Here is a 20,581-nt window from a genome sequence, read left to right as displayed (position 1 = left end):
TTTATTTTAGCAAATGTCACTGCTGCCTCCACTCCCACCCAACTTGGGCGATGTGACCGGTTTGAGTTTGAATGCCACCAACCAAAGAAGTGTATTCCCAACTGGAAGCGCTGTGACGGCCACCGAGATTGCCAGGATGGCCGGGACGAGGCCAATTGCCGTGAGTATTCAGAGCGCACGTCACCCGCCGGGCACGTTTCTGCAGAGAACGCACTTCCAGTCCTTCCGCTTCATTTCTGGATCAGCACACGCCTGTGTGTGAGCCTGTGCGCTTTTGCTAACCACGCTTTTACTGCATTCTTCAGATGAGCTTTGCAACATGCACCCATATCATTGTGTCAGTCACCTTTTTAATAAATTGGCTTCATTTTAAATACCAGGAGGAAATCCAGTAAAAATACTTTTTGAATGACTGAGATAAATGTTTTAAATAGGTTTTGTAGGCATGTTTAACACTTTAAAAACACCCACAGGTAAAGCCACAACTCTTTCTGTACGTACATTCATTCTTCTGGAAGTATTTAGTGGGCACTTACTGGGCATTGAGGCTATGTTATTAGAAGGTTTGCCTCTAGCACCCCATTAAGGAAATTCAGTCCTAGCCCTTAGGGTAATTGTGGTTGGTGAGATAGTGTGGTAAGCTGCATGGGGAATCATCGCAAGGCCATCTGAGCCCAGTGTGAGGCGATGCATGCATTCTCTGCAGGTTTGGATTTGGTAATTTTCAAACACAGTGGGTCCTAGTGTTTGGTCCTCTGATGTACCCAGGGAAGATCCTTGGAGTGAGTGATGGAGGGAGACACTGGCTTCTGCAAGCGCTTGATCCTCATGTGCCCTGTCAGCACTTTTCAAGTCCCTGGCCGCACACTAATGCCACCACTGGCTGGTCTGTCCTACTGTAGCAGACTGGGAAGGGCATGGCTGGGACAGTGCCCATGCAGCCCCTACCGGCCTGCCTCTCTGATGGTGGGGTGCTGCTCTGGCTCAGGGATCCCTGTTTTGCACGTCTCCCCTCTATCCAGTCTCCTGCTGGCTGCAGACAGCAGATGTCCTAGCCAGTCACAGTCCCTTTCTTGCCAGGATGAGGGCTTCTTCCATGTTTGCCTGATTCCTGCCTTGGTGAATGTAGAAGAGGGTGGAAAAGCCCCTCTCATTCTCTGCTGAGCGCCGCTCCCCCAGCCCTAACCCTAAGCAGCAAGTGCCTCAGTCCCTCCACCTTGATCTCTGTTCTGGTCCCATTTTTTAAATCTTAAAATAATGACTTCCTCAACCAATGAAAAACTGAGCCTCGGTTGGAACCCTACCAAATCTCATCATTTAGAGATAGAAGAGAAGCTGAGGTGGAGGTTAGTCATCTCTTAATTCCTCTAATTCAGTATTTACAAAATTTATGGGACTTAGCAGGATCATGTGGAAGTGCTTATGAGAAATGTGAATTTGGTGATCTCACCTTAGATCACTGAATCAAGAGCAATGGTGGAGGAAATGGTTGGGAACCCAAGCCTTTTAAAAGTGCTCTATCTGATTCTTAGCATCAGAAAAGTTTGGGAAATATTGCTCTGTCCTAAATAGTTCACCCAGTGAGGCTTGGGGAGAAAAGGAAGAGGGAGTCAGCTGTCCCTTCTGTATCTGTAGCACTGTTCTCCACAGGGTGCCGACTGGGCCCTCCTTGGAGAGTCTTGGTTAAGAGGAAGGGGTGTGGATCCAGTAACATCTTCAGTCTGGTTGGACCAATTTTTCTTGATCATACACAACGTGGCAGGCATTGATTGGGTTTCTGGCAATACAATTCTTTTTTTTTTTGAGATGTCTCACTCTGTCACTTAGGCTGGAGTGCAGGGGTAGGTGGGATCTCAGCTCACTGAAGCTTCTGCCTCTCGAGCTCAAGCCATTCTCCTGCCTCAGCCTCCTGAGTAGCTGGTATTACAGGCATGCACCCCCATGACTGGCTAATATTTGTATTTTCAACACAGACAGGGTTTTGCCATGTTGGCTGGGCTGGTCTCGAACTCCTGACCTCAAATGATCTGCCCACCTTGGCCTCACAAAGTGCTGAGATTACAGGCCTGAGCCACCGTGACTGGTGACTGGCAATACAGAGTCTAGTGGGAGCAGTGATTGGGTAGTAGCAAAAGTTATCCAAAGAACTGGCATATTTCAAAGATGGGCCTGGCCAACTTCCTGGAGAAGTGGGGGCAGGTCAGGAGAGGCATCCCCATTGTTGATGCCTGGACAGTCGTGGGACAGGGTGGCGGATGACTGGCATTCTAGACACAGGGAACAGCATGTATATGCCAAGGCTCAGAGGCATAAGAAAACAGACCTGTAGAGTGGCTGTGGGTGGGACAAAGGTGAATGCAGAGAGGTAGGCATGATGTAGATAGGGAGACCCCTGTGACTGGACTTTTATTTTCTTGGTCCCGGGGAGCCATTGAAGATTGCAGGGATGGGGTGTTTGTATCTTAGATCACTTGGACTTCATCATGGGGGGAATGGGTTAGAAGAAGGCTGAGGTAAGATTGGAGGCCATGTGCCTGTTAGGAGGCTAATTTGATGGGACTGTGAAGGTGAAAAAGGAAGAGTGACCTCTTTGTATATTGGAGGTACTATTAACAGCATCCAGTGAGTTTTTGGCCGTGGTGATTAGAGAAAAGGAAGGATGAGCGTTTCCCACAGAATGACAGTGAAAGCTGATGCTACCAGCTACGTGGGAGAATACTGAGGATGAGGAGTTGCAGCTTTCCCTGGGTGGGGTTAGGCATGATGGTGATTGACATTAACATCTAAGGTGTAGTGCAAGTCATCCTGGTAGAAAGTGAAAAGGGAGGTTAGAATCCGGAGGGGGCATTGTTGTCTTCCTTTTCATTTTACAACATTAACTATCTGTGCTAGTGATCTTCGCTTGCCCGTTGGAATGAGTCTTTGCCAATTTTCACACTTTCATTGTTCCTTATGATGATCTCTGCTGTGATGGACTTTTGGAGATGGATTTCATTCTAGGCCTTGATGTGCTCTGACTTGAGAGAAAAATCATCTTGGCTTGTCCTTAACTCAAAATATGAAACTAATTTATTTCTACCATGCATAGGTTTTTCTCCTAACACCTGTTTTTTTCTGCAGGGGTCCCAGGAGGACCCCCTCTTTCATGCAAGCTTTCATCTCCAGGAATGTCACTTCTACTTTTGTTTCAGCTGCCTGAAGCGTCTTTTCTCTGACTAAAAGTCAAGGAATTGGATAAGTTGCTACCTAGGGGTCTTTTTTTTCCCAAGAAATACCCTTTGAGTCTTTCCAGTTTGTCAATTTCCAAGGTAGGGTGATTTCTTTTTGTTTTATTTATTTATTTAGGTTAGTTTAGGAAGATCGTAAGGAATCTTTCATTGCTAAACTGTTTCTGTTGGAACTCAGGAATTGAGTAGTTTTGGATCCATTTTGGGGATGGATTTCTCTCTGTCAGAACATACCACTTGTTACCTGGAACATAGGAACACAAAAGTTAAGATAATTTGATATCGTCTTCCTCCCTGGGCTCGGACCGACAACACGGCCAAATGTACCAAGAAAGTTGGGACCGTCGTAAATACGGGACCTGCTATGGGGCCTCCTTCCGGAAAGCGGTGAAGAAAATTGAAATCAGCCAGCGTGCCAAGTACACTTGCTCTTTCTGTGGCAAAACCAAGATGAAGAGATGCTGTTTAGTCCAACTGCAATTAAAATAAATAAAGCTAAAACCAGATCATACAAATTTTGCTTAGTAAGTTAGCAGATGTATACATTGTTTTACAGCATGATAGTATGAATGTAGATTCATTACAATCTTCCTAGAATACTTGTAAAAAGGAAAAGCAGGAGATACTTTACCACCATCACAAAACAAAAACAAAACAGAAACCCAATTATATTATTTATTGCCCCATATAAATTCCTAATACTGAATTTACAGGAAATAAAGGGGAGTTTAAAAATGTCAATTCATGAAAAAAAACTCATACTCTAGTAGAAAAACGTTTTAAAAAATCCAGACTATTCAGATATCTGAATTATTAGTAAACTATTTCTAAATGTTTAGTCACTCATGCTCAGCCTCCTTTTTACTGTTACAGTTTCCCCATTTTCAAAGCCAGTGATGTTGCATGTCTCTGATCTTTCTTCTGTTTTCTCTCTTTCTCTGACCACAGCCAAAAACGGGTCTCTGCTTTTAAGGACCCATGTCATTAGACAGAGCCCACCTGGATAATCCAGACTGAACTCTCCTACCTGAAGGTCCTTAATCTAATCGTACCTGCAAAGTGGCTTTTGTTACATAAGGTGACATATTACAGGTTCCAGGGATTAGGATGTGGGCATCTTTGACTTGGAGGAGCAAGATTGATTTTAGACCCTCATTTCTGGTGGGCTTGGATTTCTGATATAGCCCTTCCTTGTCCAGGACTGGGCAGACAGGTGCGAATCTGTATAATGAAGGCCTGAAGTTACTGTACATAGGTACATAGCAGATTTGTACCACCCAGGCACTCAGCCTGCATAGCAGATTTGGTGTCCACAGCCATTCTCGCCTTTCCTCTGTTTAGGATCATTTGCAATTATATGGTCATTGCTTTCATTTTAGAGCCTCCCATGCAGTTTAAATCTACTTTCAGAACTGGAAAGCACGTCACATTTTGGTGAATAGCCTAGCCATGTAGTTGCATAACTCTTAACTTACCAAGGCTCATTATTTGCATTATTTCATTTTCTGTGAAAGTACTTTGAAAAGCCAAACAATGTAAAATACTACATAAAGTATGCATGCCTCTTAATATTATTGGGATCCATCTCATTATTATTTGTATTTCTCAAACCAGAAATCAGCTCCTCTTTTTAGACTTTAAACTAATTAGTAGCAGAATAATTAATAGTACTGTAGAGTGGTAGCTACAGTTTGGTGGTGCCAGCCAGGAGCCAGGCACTATTCCAGGTGTGTGATCTCATTAGATCCTTGCAGCCATGACAGTGATGGAATTGTTACTTCCATTTTTTATAGGGGAACTGAACTTGGGAGATATTAAGCAGTTTGCTCAAGCTCATGCAGATAAAGGATTTAAACTCTGGTTTGACTCCAAAATACTCACTGTTCCTGAATGTAGATTTCAGTTGTTAGTGTTAGATGAGATGGCATCTCAGTGCCTGCGTAGATTCCATCACTTCTCATTCCAGAGGTGTGTTTTGAAGCAGAAGCCGATTCAAAGAATTCTAACCACTTTGCCTAAACCTGCATAAACCTGTGCCCAGCCCTTAGTCCCATACGGTCCCTCTCCGTGGGATTAAGAAGCCTCTCTGTGTTTCAGCCACACACAGCACCTTGACTTGCATGAGCAGGGAGTTCAAGTGTGAGGATGGGGAGGCCTGCATTGTGCTCTCGGAGCGCTGTGACGGCTTCCTGGACTGCTCAGACGAGAGCGACGAAAAGGCCTGCAGTGGTGAGTGCTGGCTCACGGGCCGGGCCGGGCTGGGCCGGGCTGGGCCGGGCTGGGTCGGGCTGGGCGGGGCAGGGCGGGGCAGGGCGGCTCGCTTACCCCAGGGTCCCTCCCATGTAGATCTTGAGCTAGGACTGTTTTGAACTTTTCTCAATCTGAGGATGAAACAGATTTGTGCCTAGTTTGGGAGCCCCAAGTGAGGTGAGGGTTAGCTAGACTCTGATGTAACATGCAGCTCTCTCCTCTCTGTTAGTGAAATGCTGGTCTTGGATTTGTTTTTGGTGGTCTTCCTACTTCATGCCCATACACCATGGTTCTCACAGTCTCAATCTGCTGGTGGGATTAACTCAGTTCTTATCTCTGGAGGGTTTAGTAATGGACGCTGCCATGACATAGTCCTTGGACTCATGGTGTTCTCTATTAAGAAACAGGCTTAAATTGCCATAGGCAGGAGGAAGATGAAATTCAAGGGAAAATATCATGACCAGTATAGGAGACCCTAGAAGGGATTGTGTAGGGAGGTTTCAACTACATTTTCTGAGATTTCTTTTCAGATAATGATAATGGCCTCTTGATAATATACATCATTAGTTTTTAAAAGCAGGGGTCCTTTGAAGTCTAAGGATTAGTAAGATATAACTCTTTTTTTTTTTTTTTTTTAATATTTTTAGTAGAGATGGGGTTTAGCCATGTTGCCCAGGCTGGTCTGGAACTCCTAAACTCAGGCAATTCACCTATCTCAGCCTCCCAAAGTGCTAGGATTACAGGCATGAGCTACCACACCCAGCCAAGATATAACTTTTTTTGAGTTTTTCTCCTTTATCTCTCTAGATGAGTTAACTGTGTACAAAGTACAGAATCTTCAGTGGACAGCTGACTTCTCTGGGGATGTGACTTTGACCTGGATGCGGCCCAAAAAAATGCCCTCTGCTTCTTGTGTATATAATGTCTACTACAGGTGGGTCCTGCCACGGGAGATGAAAATGATGTCCTCATTGCCCCAGGATGTTCTATAAACTCTCTAGTGGCATGCACTGTGTGACTCTTCATTAACTGAGTCAGACATCTCAGCCCCCCATGCTGCTCCAGTGTGGCAACATCTTTATGTTTTTTTTGGCCAGGGTGGTTGGAGAGAGCATATGGAAGACTCTGGAGACCCACAGCAATAAGACAAACACTGTATTAAAAGTCTTGAAACCAGATACCACGTATCAGGTTAAAGTACAGGTTCAGTGTCTCAGCAAGGCACACAACACCAATGACTTTGTGACCCTGAGGACCCCGGAGGGATGTAAGTGTTACAGTTTATTTTTATGGCGTGTGTAAGACCTCAGGTGGGGTTTTATGAACGTCTTTCTGAGTATTCTCAGGAATGTGGGAACATATGTGTGCCTCTCATGTACTGTGGCTAAGCTTTAGAGTCTTGCCAGAGTTGTTGAATATCTATCCTCCTTACTGCATCAGACTTTTTTTTGTACCTTAAGTTAATTTAAGATTCTCTCCACCATTGTCCTTGCATTTTTTTTTTCTAGTTTCTACCTCTACCTTCCTTTTCTAGATATTTCTTAGTACTTGGTAGTTAGCAAGTCGTTGTCATTAAAATATGAGGCATATCAGCAATTTTGTGGCTAAGTTTTTTTTTTTTTTTTTGAGACAGGGTCTCACTCTGACACCCAGACTGGAGTGCAGTGCAGGTGCAATCACTGCTCAGCACCTCTGTCTCTCCAGGCTCAGGTGGTCCTCCCGCCTCAGCTTCTTGCATAGCTGGCACTATAGGTGTGTGCCACCATGCTCCCCTAACCTTTTGTATTTTTGTAGAGACGCGGTTTTGCCATGTTACGCAGGCTGGTCTTGAACTACTAAGCTAAAGCAATCCACCCACTTCAGCCTCCCAAAATGTTGGGATTACAGGTGTGAACCACTGCGCCTGGCTTTGTGGCTAAGTTTTTAAGAAATTTACCAAATGTATGTGTCTAAAAGAGTTCCTTGCTTCCTCCCTGCTTCAAAGTAATTGACATGAGCAACTGTCTGCTTGAATGCCATCTCTTTCCATTGCCTAAAGTATCTCAAATATGCTAGCACTAAACTCATTAAGGAGCCTGCTTTGAAGATGATCACATTCATTTGGATATAGAAATTCTGTGATGTTACAAAATTAGTCTTATTTTTTGGCAGTCATGCCCACAGTACTCTGTTTCTGTTGTATAAGAAGCAGAGGCAGCAGGTGCTGTCATTGACAATTAAGATCTCAGTATGGAAGTCTCAGGGTCAGTGGTGACTCAGCCTGCCCAAGTGACTCTATGCTGCAGCCCTTACGAGCCACAAATTTACCACACACTCAACTGAGCCATGATGTGATGTGTAGATGGCACACTTTGCTTTCCGGAAGAAAAGGAAAAGTGTCTTGTCCATGTGAGGACCAAGCTAGCAGCCTTTCTAGTGAATAGGTCTCAATGCTGGCTGTGGAGTCTTTCTTGTCCTTACTCTAAGCCCAGGAAAATTCCTCAGGTTGACCACCAAGCAGATGGGTTTTAACCTCAAGTTGACTCTTTTGCCAGTGCCTGATGCCCCTCGGAATCTCCAGCTGTCACTCCCCAGGGAAGCAGAAGGTGCAATTGTAGGCCACTGGGCTCCTCCCATCCACACCCATGGCCTCATCCGTGAGTACATTGTAAGTATCTTCCAGGAGTTGGCCGTATGTGTGTAGGGGGTCCAGGAGGTTTCTGGGTGTTCTGTGTGACTTGGGGTTGATTTGGTATAGCTTTGTAGGTGTGATGACCCATCATCCGTCAGAACATTTTGCTCCTCACCTTCTTTTCTCTCCTCCAGTCTCCTTGCAAGATATTAGGATGCCCTGGACCTTTGGTTCCCTTTACTCACATTTTTTTTCTTCTCACTTCAGGTAGAGTACAGCAGGAGTGGTTCCAAGATGTGGGCCTCCCAGAGGGCTGCTAGCAACTTTACAGAAATCACGAACTTAATGGTCAACACCCTATACACCGTCAGAGTGAGTGTCACCATCCAGGCAGTCTTAGAACTGAGTGAGATTGCTGCTATTTTGTGAGAACTCTCTACTCACCTTTATGAGATGCATATTAGTAATGTGCAAAATACCCAACTTCTTCCCCTGGGATGGGGGAGCTCAGAGTTTCAAACGGATACCACATAGAGCTTGATGTCAGACTTTCTGCAGATAACTGAGCTTTATGGGAATGCAGCTTTCCCTGCTTTTAATACCGATATTCTGCTAGCTTTCCAGCTCCTATACTTTCTCACTCTGCTCTTTTCTGCTTATCTTTAGCTGGAGTATGTTGCAGAGCTATGATAAGTGGTCTTTCTAAACTGATTTTTGTGAGATTCTTATGAAATATATTTTAGCAGAAAGAGATAGATTTTGTGCAAAATGTGTTTGCTGAGACCAGTAAGTGTACACATTCATGACTCTTACACTGATAATTTTGTCAGTACCCTTTTTATATATGTGTGTATTTGTGAACACCGCCCCCATATACCTGCCCTTTAGAAGAACCTTGATACTTGGCGATCAATGAAATTTTTTGATCTTAGGACTGTCATAATGCCTTTTACCCAAGCACCTTCTCTTTGCTTTTTTGCCCTCTTGTTTCAGATGCTAGGGCCTCTGAATATTCTGGATCACTCTGTATATAATTTTTCCACCCTCACTGCCAAAATCTCACCCCTTTAGCTCATTCAGTATTCTTGCTGTATGGTGTATTGCCTTTATTTCATACTAATTCACCCTCTGATTTGAAAAGGTGGCTGCGGTGACTAGTCGTGGAATAGGAAACTGGAGCGATTCTAAAAGCATTACCACCATAAAAGGAAAAGGTAAATGATTCCAGCATTTGCAGATTTAGAGGAGATATTATAGAAACGCTTTCAAAATGACTTTCAATATGACTGGAAAATAGAGAAGCGTAGTTTAGAAAACGTCACACACTTCCTTCTCCCTAACACACACACACTTCTGGGTGCCTCTGCAGTGCTTTAGATACAAAGTCTTTTTGGGGTGACTGAGTGTGTTTTTCCTCCTAGAATTGAACATTTCTTCTAATGCAGACGTACAAAGGGATTTCCAAAGGCCATCGGGCCCAGCCCTTTGTGGGTAGTCAAAATATCTAAAATAGAAGGAGTCCTTCCTTCTTGCCAAAGTGGAAGATGATTTTGTGCATGTTCATTTATGATGCTTTAAAGAAAGCACCATGCTGACTCTTGTTATTCTCCCTGTAGCACTGGCAAACTATGTGTAGGTGGTTTTTTTTATCTTGTACTAGCGCTGATATTAGTAATAACTGACAGCTTGCCAAGGGCAGGGCATTCCAGAGTGTTCACTGCTTTGCATACATCAGCTCATCTAACTGAACCCTCAGAACAACTACAAGAAAAGATAAGGGACTGGAATGAGGTTATGTCACTTGCCCCAGGCCACACGATCAGTAAGTGACAGAGTTGGCCCTGGAACCTGATCTGCCTGACTCCAAAGCCTGTGCTCTTAACCACTGTGCTCCACGCTTCTCTCTGGGCTGAGACACATGCGGCCTACTAGACAACCCTGCTTGCCGGGGGTGGCGGGCTCGGCATCTTGCACGAGTGCCTCATGAGGGCAGAGATCTGATCTGTTTTTCTTTCCTCTATCACGGGCATCTAGTAGAGACTAAGGAAATAATTGATGAGGGAGTGAATCAAAGCCATTAAATGAAGGGCTCTGGCACACTTTGGGAGATGGACCACAACTCATCTTACAGAGCGGTTTTCCTGACCTTAGCCTTAGCACAGGCGACTTGCATTTCTGGAATTCCAGGTATTAAAACCAGATGGACACTGTGGCATGCAACGTGATTGGGAGATTTTACTTTAACCTGAACCTGTGAGGAATAGGCTCTGGGTCATGGAGAGTCACTATCTGGCCCTCCCTAAAATCTGGAACCTTTCAGATCAGGGCCCAAGGCAGCCAAACGTAGTGCCACCAGACGGTCTTTGGAACTGAATGCTAGCAGGAATTAGAGAAAGCCTGCTGAATTCACACTCTCTTAGAGTTTTTATTGTTTTATCACTTCTCTCTACCAAATCTGTTTAAAAACACTGACCACACATACCAAGAAGAAGGGATGTTGGAATATCAACAAAAAACATGTACCTTGAATTCCAAAGGCACAAGTCACAATTGCATTTGAAAATCTCCATAGGTGGTTGCTTCTCTCTAACTTCTCTTCTGTGATTTTGATGAATCCCAGCTCCTTGCATATATTTAGGCGAGGATTTGTACAGAATGCAGCTGTATGCTGCATCCAAAAAGTATTTGTTGTGAAATATCTGTAACCTGGTATTGTAATAAAGCAGAAGATGAAGGACAAAGACAGCAGCGGCCTCAGCGGATGCGTCAGGGTAATTGGTGAATGTAGTGGGTTAGTGATGACAAAGAGAAAAGCCGCCGTTCCCTGAGCACTTCTCATAACCCTAAGCACCGTGCTATTGTTGCTCATGAATTGATCTCTTATTAATCCTCATGAATCCTATGAGATAAGTATCCTTATCCTCATTGTATAGCTAAGGAAACTGGGGTTTGGAGTGGATTGTGACTTGTCCATGGTTGCCATAATTATAATTCAAGTCAGCTTTACCGTATGCGACACCTGCACTGTTTTACTCTGGCTGGCCGCCTGAAGCTTCCAGTATTCTTTCTTCTTCCCATTATTGCATTTTCCTGAAGCCTAGTTTTATTATGTGGTTGATCATCTGGACAGACCTCTTCAGACTTGGACATCTCTTTTGCCACCAAATCTTATCTCCTCCTTTGAATCTCTCTTGCCCAGTCTATAGAAGGGCCATATGTGCAGAGAGTCATAGGCAAGTTGTCATTTAAATAATACCTTCTGATAATGTTGATCTGTTGAGCTCTTTTAGATCATGCTGGGCTAAGCACTGTCAGCTTTCTGGTGGTCAGACTTCCAGATGACAAGCATAGCACTCATGGGTGGAAATGAGAAGGGTCATTTCCTTGGCCACTTCCTCCTTGCCCCCTCAGCTCTCAGCTTGAGCTCCCATCTTTTTGAGAGCACCTTGGTTTCTAGTTGTTTAGTCAGCCATATGTGAGGCTGTATTGGAAAGGGAGAGAAAGAGTATCAGTTGAGTGCTAGGCACCATACATACATTATTTTAGTTAACCTTCCCAGCTCTGTGAAATGCAGATAAATCTCAGGAAGATAAATAACTTACCCAGGTTCCACAGCAACCGGAACAGGAATTAGAACTCAAGTCTGCCAGATTCCAGAGGCCACATTCTTTCCATTTACCACACTCATGTTTACAGTGTATGATTTATCTTGTTGTCAGCCTTCCAAAAGGACTTGAGATTGATGGGACTTTGTTAGTGCCAATCAAGATACCATCTCATGCCAGTTAGAATGGTGACCATTAAAAAATCTGGAGACAACAGATGCTGGAGAGGATGTGGAGAAATAGGATCACCTTTACACTGTTGGTGGGAGTGTAACTTACTTCAACCATTGTGGAAGACAGTGTGGCGATTCCTCAAGGATCTAGAAATAGAAATTCCATTTGACCCAGCAATCCCATTACTGGGTATATACCCAAAGGATTATAAATCATTCTTTTATAAAAAACAAATGCATACGTATGTTCATTGCAGCACTGTTTACAATAGCAAAGACTTGGAACCAACCCAAATGCCCATCAGTGATAGACTGGATAAACAAAATGTAGCATATGCACACCATAGAATACTATGCAGCCATAAAAAAGGATGAGTTCATGTCCTTTGTAGGGACATGGATGAAGCTGGAAACCATCATTCTCAGCAAACTGACACAAGAACAGAAAAACAAACACTGCATGTTCTCACTCATAAGTGAGTGTTGAAAAATCAGAACACATGGACACAGGGAGGGGAGCATCACACACTGGGGTCTGTTGGTGGGAAATAGGGGAGGGACAGCAAGGGGTAGGGAGGTTGGGGAGGGATAACGTGGGGAGAAATGCCAGATATAGGTGATGGGGGGATCGAGGCAGCAAACCACATTGCCATGTATGTACCTATGCAACAGTCTCGCATGTTCTGCACACGTACCCCAGAACCTAAAGTGCAATAAAATATATATACATTAAAAAAAAAAGATGCCATTTGTGGTGAATCATCCCTGTGCCTTTAAGAAGAGGCTAAAGCTGGGTTGTTTTGGGACCTTTACAAAATGGAACTTTTCTGCCTGACCTAATTGCCAGGATAGCTGACTGAGCCAGATACTTTTGTGTTCACCAAGCAACTGTGGACCAACCTTAGCTTCAGGAAAACAGTGGTGAAAGAGATAGATGAGGAACACCGCCAAAGAAATACCCTTTCTTCCCCAGCTGAATGATGGCTTTGTCTGTCGAGTTGAAAACTGTTAAGTCCTGCCTTCCTTGATTTTCATCACTTGGTTTCTGTTTTTGAATTCCTTTTTGTTTTCAGTGATCCCACCACCAGATATCCACATTGACAGCTATGGTGAAAATTATCTAAGCTTCACCCTGACCATGGAGAGTGATATCAAGGTAATGTGGGGATTTTAAACCAGCAGCTGGATGGGGCTTTATTTTGTATGGGAACTGAAAGGACATGGCACAGTAAGACTGGGGGGTGGGGAACGAACGGCTTGATCTAGTGGAGCTAAAATACCAGAACTAGGGTGGTTCCTTCCCCCACAAAGAACAACTTGAGTCTTCGCATGTAATTATTCTGCCTCAGCCTGGTGCCTTTTTTTCCTTAACCATATAATTAAATGGTTCACAGCTACAGTGCAAATAAAGAGTTGGTGTTAACAGAATATGTATGCCCTGTAATTTTCAGCTTTATTGGATTTCCTGGTGCTAAGCGCTAATGCTGAGGTGCTTACGGTGGAAGAATAACCTTCTTGTGGGAGAGTTGAATACCTTTCTATCCACCTAAGATCTTCCTCTTCCAGCACCACTGTCCCCTCTATTGGCCCATCTGCATAGCGGATTTCACCGTTGCTATCTGTGCCCTTGTGGTTCCTCAGGCTGAGATCCACTTTCCATAGTGTTGCTTCTTCCCTGTCCCTCCTCACATCCTCTGCATCGATGAAGCTGTGGTGGGACAAACAGCCCTCAGAGTCCTGTGTCATTTACTTAGCTACCATGTAGTGTCATGCTCTTGGCTTCAGAATGCGTTGATATAAGAAATGGCCATATGTCTTTCTTGTCTTATAGTCTTTCATCTTGAAAATATTTTTGTTTGTCATCCCATATTTAAAGTTCTTTAGATCAAATCCTTTTATGAGCTCAGGCCTTAGAAAAGGTGGTCTTTCCTGATATGTGGATGTATTTTCTGTAGTTAGTGAGATCCACCTGGCCCGTTTTGTATGGATTGGCCTCTTGGTATCTGCAAGGATTTATCCTTAATTTCCATAGCCGAATTATCTTTCCTGTTTTTCTTCTTTCTACCTGTATTCATTGGTTCTCATCCTTTTATTCTGCATTTCCTTTTTTGTTTCATTGAATCTATAAATTATAAATGGCCTCATGTTTGTTTTTAGAAGCAGGTGGAGTATAACTAAATATTAGCAAATGGCAGCACTAACAGAACTTGTTTAAAAAGTTTTTAAAAATAACCTGTTTAAGAAATGAGATACAAGAAAACAACAGAGGGTGTATTTTTAATCCTGCCTTTTGTATTTGGTGTGTCCTATGACTGGCTATTCATCTAACATGCTTTTTGGTTCTTGGCAGGTGAATGGCTATGTGGTGAACCTTTACTGGGCGTTTGACACCCACAAGCAAGAGAGGAGAACTTTGAACTTCCGAGGAAGCATATTGTCACACAAAGGTAACACCTTGGTGCTGGCCAGTGTGTAGACAGGAAGGAATAAGGCTGGACCGACACTTTCCTGCTGTAGAGCTTGATTGGGGGTGCCAGGGAAGGGGAGGTATTCTCTGGAGGCCTTTCTGCGTTGACAGGTTCTTGTCCACTGAGGATCCTGTAAGTGCGCTGCTGACCCTAGACAAAGGGATTCGCTCGGTGGCCCCTTGAGCCCTCCTCTAACCTCATGACCTTTAATGGGAGTTGGGGGCCACAAGGAGGAAAATTGGACAGAGGCAAAACTAACTCTCTCAGATGAGTTTTGATTTCCAAAAGAATGAGTTCTTAGATGCAGTTCCCTGTCTGTCTTCCCTAGTCTGGTTCACTCCTCCATTGCTCATGAGAGGGAGTGGAAGGCCTTATGCATAACTGGCATTCAGTAAATATATGTTGACTGGTGGAATGGACAAAAAACTAAGGGAGAGTGGTCCAGTCCCTGTTACGTATGTACCAGCAGTAAGTCTCAGTAAAATCCTAGATCTACACATGTGCTAAAGGACAGATTTTAATTTATTTCTAAGGGGCAAAAGCTGCCTGGAACTGTTGAGAATGGCATGGGAGCTTTTTCCTGTCTTCGTCTTCTAGACTGTGCAGTACCTTCAATCATGTTTTTATTTAGTCCTTGTTATAGCCTTGTAAAATAGAGACTACAAATGTTCTAGTATGGGTTTTTTTTTTTTTTTTTTTTTTTGAGATAGCGTTCCACTCTTGCTGCCCAGGCTGCAGTGTAGTGGCACAATTTCGGCTCACTGCAACCCTCACCTCCCAGGTTCAAGCAATTCTCCTGCCTTAGCCTTCTGAGTAGCTGGGATTACAGGCATGTGGCACCACACCTGGCTAATTTTATATTTTTAGTAGAGATGGGGTTTCTCCATGTTGGTCATGTTGGTCTCAAACTCCCGACCTTAGGTGATCCACCCACCTCAGCCTCCCAAAGTGCTGGGATTACAGGCGTGAGCCACTGCGTCCGGCCTATTCCTTTTTTTTTTTTAACTGAAAGTCTACAAGGTGCCCAAGGAGGCTGTTATTTTTACTCTTGCCCATTGAGCACCTACTGTGTGCAAGAATTTACACAGGCATGCTATGCATATTGTTTACATCACCCCAATTATAATTCTGTGAGGTATGCCCACTTTACAGAAGCAAAACTAAAGTTAAAAGAATAAGTCATACTCAGATGGTGGCAGAGACAGGATTGGAACCCACGTCTTTCTAACTCCAGCGCCTCTGGTCTCATGGCCTCAGTGTTGCCCCAGTTGGAACCGGCAGAGCCAGGAGCAGAAGTCTTAACTAGCAGTTGTCTGAAATCTATTAGGGCTAGCGCAATGCTAGGCGTTATGGCAAGCACTTAATAGGCATTTTCTTTATTTCTCCCTGCAAGCCAGCAGCTGCTGTAAGTGCTGTTATTTTTTTCTCCATCTTACAAACAAGGAAATAGAGAGTTTAAATACTTTACCCCAGGTTATACAATCACAAAGTATAGAGTCAGGCCTTAAACCTCAGTCCTTCCGATTCCAAAGGCATAGCCTCCCCCTTGTCGCTTTGCTTTTAGTTTTAATAGCATTTCCCCTGATTAGAAAGTGGATACATGTTTGTTTCAGAAAATTAAGAAAACAAAAAGAGTGTAATGAAAATTAAAATTGCCTGTAATTTCACGTTCACATATCAGATATCTTCTTATATATATTTTCCATAAATTGACCTCTTTATATCTTTTTTCTAAAATCAGAATAATGCCATATATAGTATTGTTTTCTGCCCTTTTCACTTAACATAAAATTGTGACAATTTTCCAGTGTCATTAAATATTTTTGAAACAACTTTTATTGCCTGTACAGTAGTTCTTGGAATGCGCATTATTTATTATCCTGTGACTGGACAATCAAATTATATTTAGTTTTTTCCTACCGTAACACTGTGATGGGGATTCTTGCACGCTTTTGAGTCTTTCTCTGACTTCATGGGATAACTGGATTGAAGGGTATGATTTTCAAGGATCTTGTTATACAAGGACAGATGGCTTCCAGGAGCGTTGTACCAACTGATATCTGTGGATGGGCAGCTTTTAAAAAATTGTCCAGTGCCTGTGCAGTGTGTTACATAGAGTCATCATCAGTACATAAACATTGAATGAATTTGTCATCTAATGACAGTCCTACAGCACATGGGACTCATTTAAATCAAGAGATTACTATTAAAAAAAAGAAAGAATGCGTATATCAAGACACATCCTTGACTCACACCCCCAAACTTCCTCCTGGAATCTCCTTTTCCTGTTTTCACAGTTGGCAATCTGACAGCTCATACATCCTATGAGATTTCTGCCTGGGCCAAGACTGACTTGGGAGATAGCCCTCTGGCATTTGAGCATGTCATGACCAGAGGGGTTCGCCCACCTGCACCTAGCCTCAAGGCCAAAGCTATCAATCAGACTGCAGTGGAATGTACCTGGACCGGCCCCCGGAATGTGGTGAGTCAGCCGGAATGACTATCAATCACAAGGCGAGTGTGGACTCTCCCCTAATGCTAAGCCACCACACAACTCCAGGGCTCTTCTCTCTTTTGCAAATGTTCCAGTGTCCCTGCTGCACTTGAATATAGGCCTTTCCTTTTTCTTTGTTTTCATGTGTGCATTATGATTCACTATGATCAGATCTGTGCTCCTTTTTGAGTCTGGTGTTTCACTTTCCACCTCTCCCCGGTGTGTCCCCTTTGCTTTTAGGCTGATTGTCCCAAGGCTCTTGGCACTTTCATCCCCCTCTTGCCTCTGTACTTGGCTTATGCCCTTTCTCTTCCCTGGAGTCCTTCCCTCCTCCTGCCATGCAGGAAAATCCTCCCTTCTTGTTGCTCTCTTTCCTTATGAATTCCTAATATATTTATAGTTGGTTCCATATAGCATGATATTTCATTAACTATAGCTTTACCCTGTTTGATAATTTCTGTCTGTTACTCTTACCTTCCTGATTAGTTTGTAAGTTCCTCAAAGGGAAGGATTGTTTTCTGGATTTTCTCAATGGAAAAGGATATAGAAGTAAATTTATAGTCAGGAATTAGTAAATCCTTAGTGATGAGCAGCCTGTGTCTTATCTTCTGAGGATATCTTCAGTGTGCATTTGGCACAGGGCTGATTCACAAGGAAATAACCAAAGTTTGTAAGTAACTGTCTGTAAAATCAATGAAGAAGGAAGGAAGGAGAAGTAAGATTTACTGAGCAGCCAGTATATGCCAGGAACAATATGAAACCTGATAAACACATTCTCCCCCTTATTCCTGTCATTGGTTCTGTGGGTAAATACTCCCATTTTGCCAGCAAGGAAACTAAGGCTCAGTGAGCCTGAGTAACTTGCCAGAGTTGAAGCTCTCACAAGCAGTAGACTGAATTTCAGCTCTGGTATGGTTCTGCTCTTTTCTATGTCCCAGCACCTGATGCTGAGGCAGGGACAGTGAGGAGAAGCCCTGAGCCATCCCTGGAGCGCTCTCTTACCTGGAAGCTGAGTCTACTCACAAAGCACCCTTTCTTTTCATTTATATACCCAGCAGCGCATGACCGCCTCATCACCCCCCAACTATCTATCCAGAGTCAGGCAGTTGCACAGAACACTGAAGCCTGACTTGATTTAGGGTCTCTAATTGTGTGTGAAGTTGGAGGAGTCTTCCTGCCCCTCACCCCAGCAGCTCATGCACTGGTCACACTTATGGTGGCTTTTAGAGGTGAGAATGCAAATAAGATCACCTGTGGGAAGCTCTCTACTTCCGCCCCTCTTTAGTTCACTGAAGACCCTGGCAACCCTCATGGTTTTCCTGTCCACTGTGAGAAGTACCATTTTCACTGTGCATATGGGAACCTCTCATCCCTTGGCTCCAGTGGCTCTGTGGACCCCTTTCCTGTCCAGAGACACACCATCCAGGGCAGTCACCAGCCTTGACCTCAGTGAGGTCATCCTGCCTCTGTGCTCTGAGCCCTCACTTGGCCTATTCCAGTCTCATGCATTGCAGCTCCATTTGCATTTGCTTTGGGACCCCTTTGAGTCCCTTAAACTTCTTTCCTACCTCCTCCTAGGTGAGGCCCCATTCAGGGCTTCTCTTCGTCTTTCTGTGTCTGTGCTCTCCCATCTGTCCTTTTTCAGCTGTCAACAAAAGAGTTAAACTCTAAAATATTTGAAGAGATTTACTCTGAGCCAAATATGAGTGACCATGGTCAGTGACACAGCCCTTAGGAGGTCCTGGGAACATGTGCCCAAGATGGCCAAGATGGTGCAGCTTGGTTTTATACATTTTAGGGAGGCCTGTGACATCAATCAAATACATTTAAGAAATACACAGGTTTGGTCCAGAAAGGCGGGGCACCTCAAAGTGGGTGCAGGGAAGGGAGGGCTTCCAGGCTTAGGTAAATTTAAACATTTCCGGTTGATAATTGGTTGAGTTTGTCTAAAGACCTTAGATCAACAGAAAGGAAACGTTCAGGTTAAGATGAAAGATTGTGGAGACCAAGGTTCTTTTGAAGTCTTATGGTGGCTGCCCTTAGAGACAATAGATGGCAAATGTTTCCTATCCAGATCTTTCAAAGGTGCAAGACTTTAGTTAATGTCTTTAGGATTGGGAGGGCCTGGAAGAAAAAGATCTAGCTGTGTTAATAGAGGTTCTTTACAGATGCAAATTTTCCCCCACAAAGGACAGCTTTGCAGGGCCATTTCAAAGTATGACAAATAAGCATGTTTTGAGGTAAAATATTTGATTTTCTTCCTAGTCTCGTAATATTATGCCAGAGTCAAGTTGGAAAGTAAGTCACGATATATAGGATTAAATAAAACCCATCTGATGAGAATTTATGAATTGTACGGCATGACTCCCCCAGACCCCTCAGATAGGAATTTGGGCAAGATTTAAAAAATCAGAGCTGAGTCCTCACAGCTGCTGAGCAGTGTTGGAGAAAGTCACCCCGTTGCCTGGACTTGGAAATCCCTTTGCGGATCCTGCTCAGTTCCTGCTGCAAGATTAAAAACATTAGAGCTTAGTTCTCACAGCTGCTGAGCAGTGTTGGAGAGTCACTCCATTGCCTGGACTTGGAAATCCCTTTGCAGATCCTGCTCAGTTCCCGTTCATCCCATGGTTCCTGCAGCTCGTGCAGTTCTCTTCAAGTCCCTGTCTTACCTGTGCACATAACTCTTGGAGAAAATGCTCTTTGATTCTGCCTTACAATGAAAACTTCCTCAGCTCCCACCCTCTGGTTATAAACTCCCTTAGCTTCCACTTCCTGCCATAAGCTTCATCTCATTGTCACTTCCCTGCTTTAAACTCCCTCAGTTTCCAATGTTCAGCAGTTAGGATTATGCAGGGCTGCATAGAGCAAAGGAACTGACAGCCACAGTGGCTTTGAACAGTTTATTTCCTCTCTCAATTAAAAGAAGCTTAGAGTTTAGCAGTGCAGGGCTTCTGCTGCAGCAGCATGGTTTGGCCGGGCACCTGAGCCCTGTCGTCTCCAGTCTGTGGCATGCATCTTCAAGCTCACCTTATGGTCCAAGAGGCTTCCTGGGGCTGCAGTCATGATCTGTATTCCAGGCGGCAGGAGAGCAGAAAGAAGGCTCCTCCCTCTGTTGTAATGAGCCCTCCTAAGGCTTTCTGTGTGACACTTCTGCCTGCATCTCCATGGCTGGAAGCTCCTTGTCTGGCCTCCCCTGGCTTAGGGCGGTGTGCAGTATAGATTTTTTCCAGGCAGCAATTCTCAATAAGAACCAGAGCTCTGAGGAAGAAAGGGAGGATGGGTACCTGCTGGACAGCCAGCAGTATCTGCCCTCCTTCCCTCTCTCCACACACTTCCTGGGGTGTTCACACCCACTCTGCAAGCTCCCATGACTTTCCTTTGCACTCAGCACATCCCGTTGGAGCCCACATCCATGCTGCCAGTGGTAGAATGACACCCCCTCTTTAACAGCACGTCCATTCCCTGGCTCATCGTGTGGGTTTCTGGTGTAGCATCTAATACTCTGTGTTTGCCATTTGTTATTTATAATTATGTATGTTTTTCTTCTCTGCCTGCCTATCCTCCAGAATGAGCTCTGAGGACAGAGACCACATCATATTTATTTTTGTAGCTGTACGTACAGTGCCTGGCCCAAGTGCCTTCTCTGTAAATGCTGTAAATGTAATCAATGTTGAATGAATACTTCTCTCTGAGCTCTTTTGAAGCAGCTCCAGGGTCTTAAATTGGGTATTTCAAGGAAATGAAGTCATTGGC

At 44.0% G+C, this 20,581-nt stretch overlaps 1 protein-coding gene and 1 long non-coding RNA gene across 2 annotated transcripts in view; one reads left to right on the top strand and one right to left on the bottom strand.

Annotated features, from left to right (window-relative positions):
• SORL1 (sortilin related receptor 1) overlaps positions 1 to 20,581 on the top strand; it is a 173,687-nt gene that overhangs the window by 137,302 nt on the left and 15,804 nt on the right. Inside the window, exons 32-41 of the mRNA XM_032285161.1 lie at positions 11 to 160; positions 5,325 to 5,456; positions 6,285 to 6,411; positions 6,575 to 6,744; positions 8,012 to 8,124; positions 8,356 to 8,460; positions 9,230 to 9,302; positions 12,940 to 13,022; positions 14,217 to 14,313; positions 16,632 to 16,816. Coding sequence (XP_032141052.1) covers positions 11 to 160; positions 5,325 to 5,456; positions 6,285 to 6,411; positions 6,575 to 6,744; positions 8,012 to 8,124; positions 8,356 to 8,460; positions 9,230 to 9,302; positions 12,940 to 13,022; positions 14,217 to 14,313; positions 16,632 to 16,816 — 1,235 coding nt within the window. The remainder of the gene's footprint in view (positions 1 to 10; positions 161 to 5,324; positions 5,457 to 6,284; positions 6,412 to 6,574; positions 6,745 to 8,011; positions 8,125 to 8,355; positions 8,461 to 9,229; positions 9,303 to 12,939; positions 13,023 to 14,216; positions 14,314 to 16,631; positions 16,817 to 20,581) is intronic.
• LOC116556132 lies at positions 10,494 to 12,818 on the bottom strand. Its single transcript, XR_004270858.1, has 2 exons — positions 12,528 to 12,818; positions 10,494 to 11,569 (listed from the first exon to the last, which is right to left on the bottom strand). It is a non-coding gene; the product is annotated as an uncharacterized LOC116556132 (long non-coding RNA).

Source organism: Sapajus apella, unplaced genomic scaffold, assembly GCF_009761245.1.
Source record: "Sapajus apella isolate SASKATOON/1434 unplaced genomic scaffold, GSC_monkey_1.0 scaffold16, whole genome shotgun sequence".
In the NCBI taxonomy this organism is placed as follows: Eukaryota; Metazoa; Chordata; class Mammalia; order Primates; family Cebidae; genus Sapajus; species Sapajus apella.
This window is presented reverse-complemented; position numbering and strand designations above follow the sequence as displayed.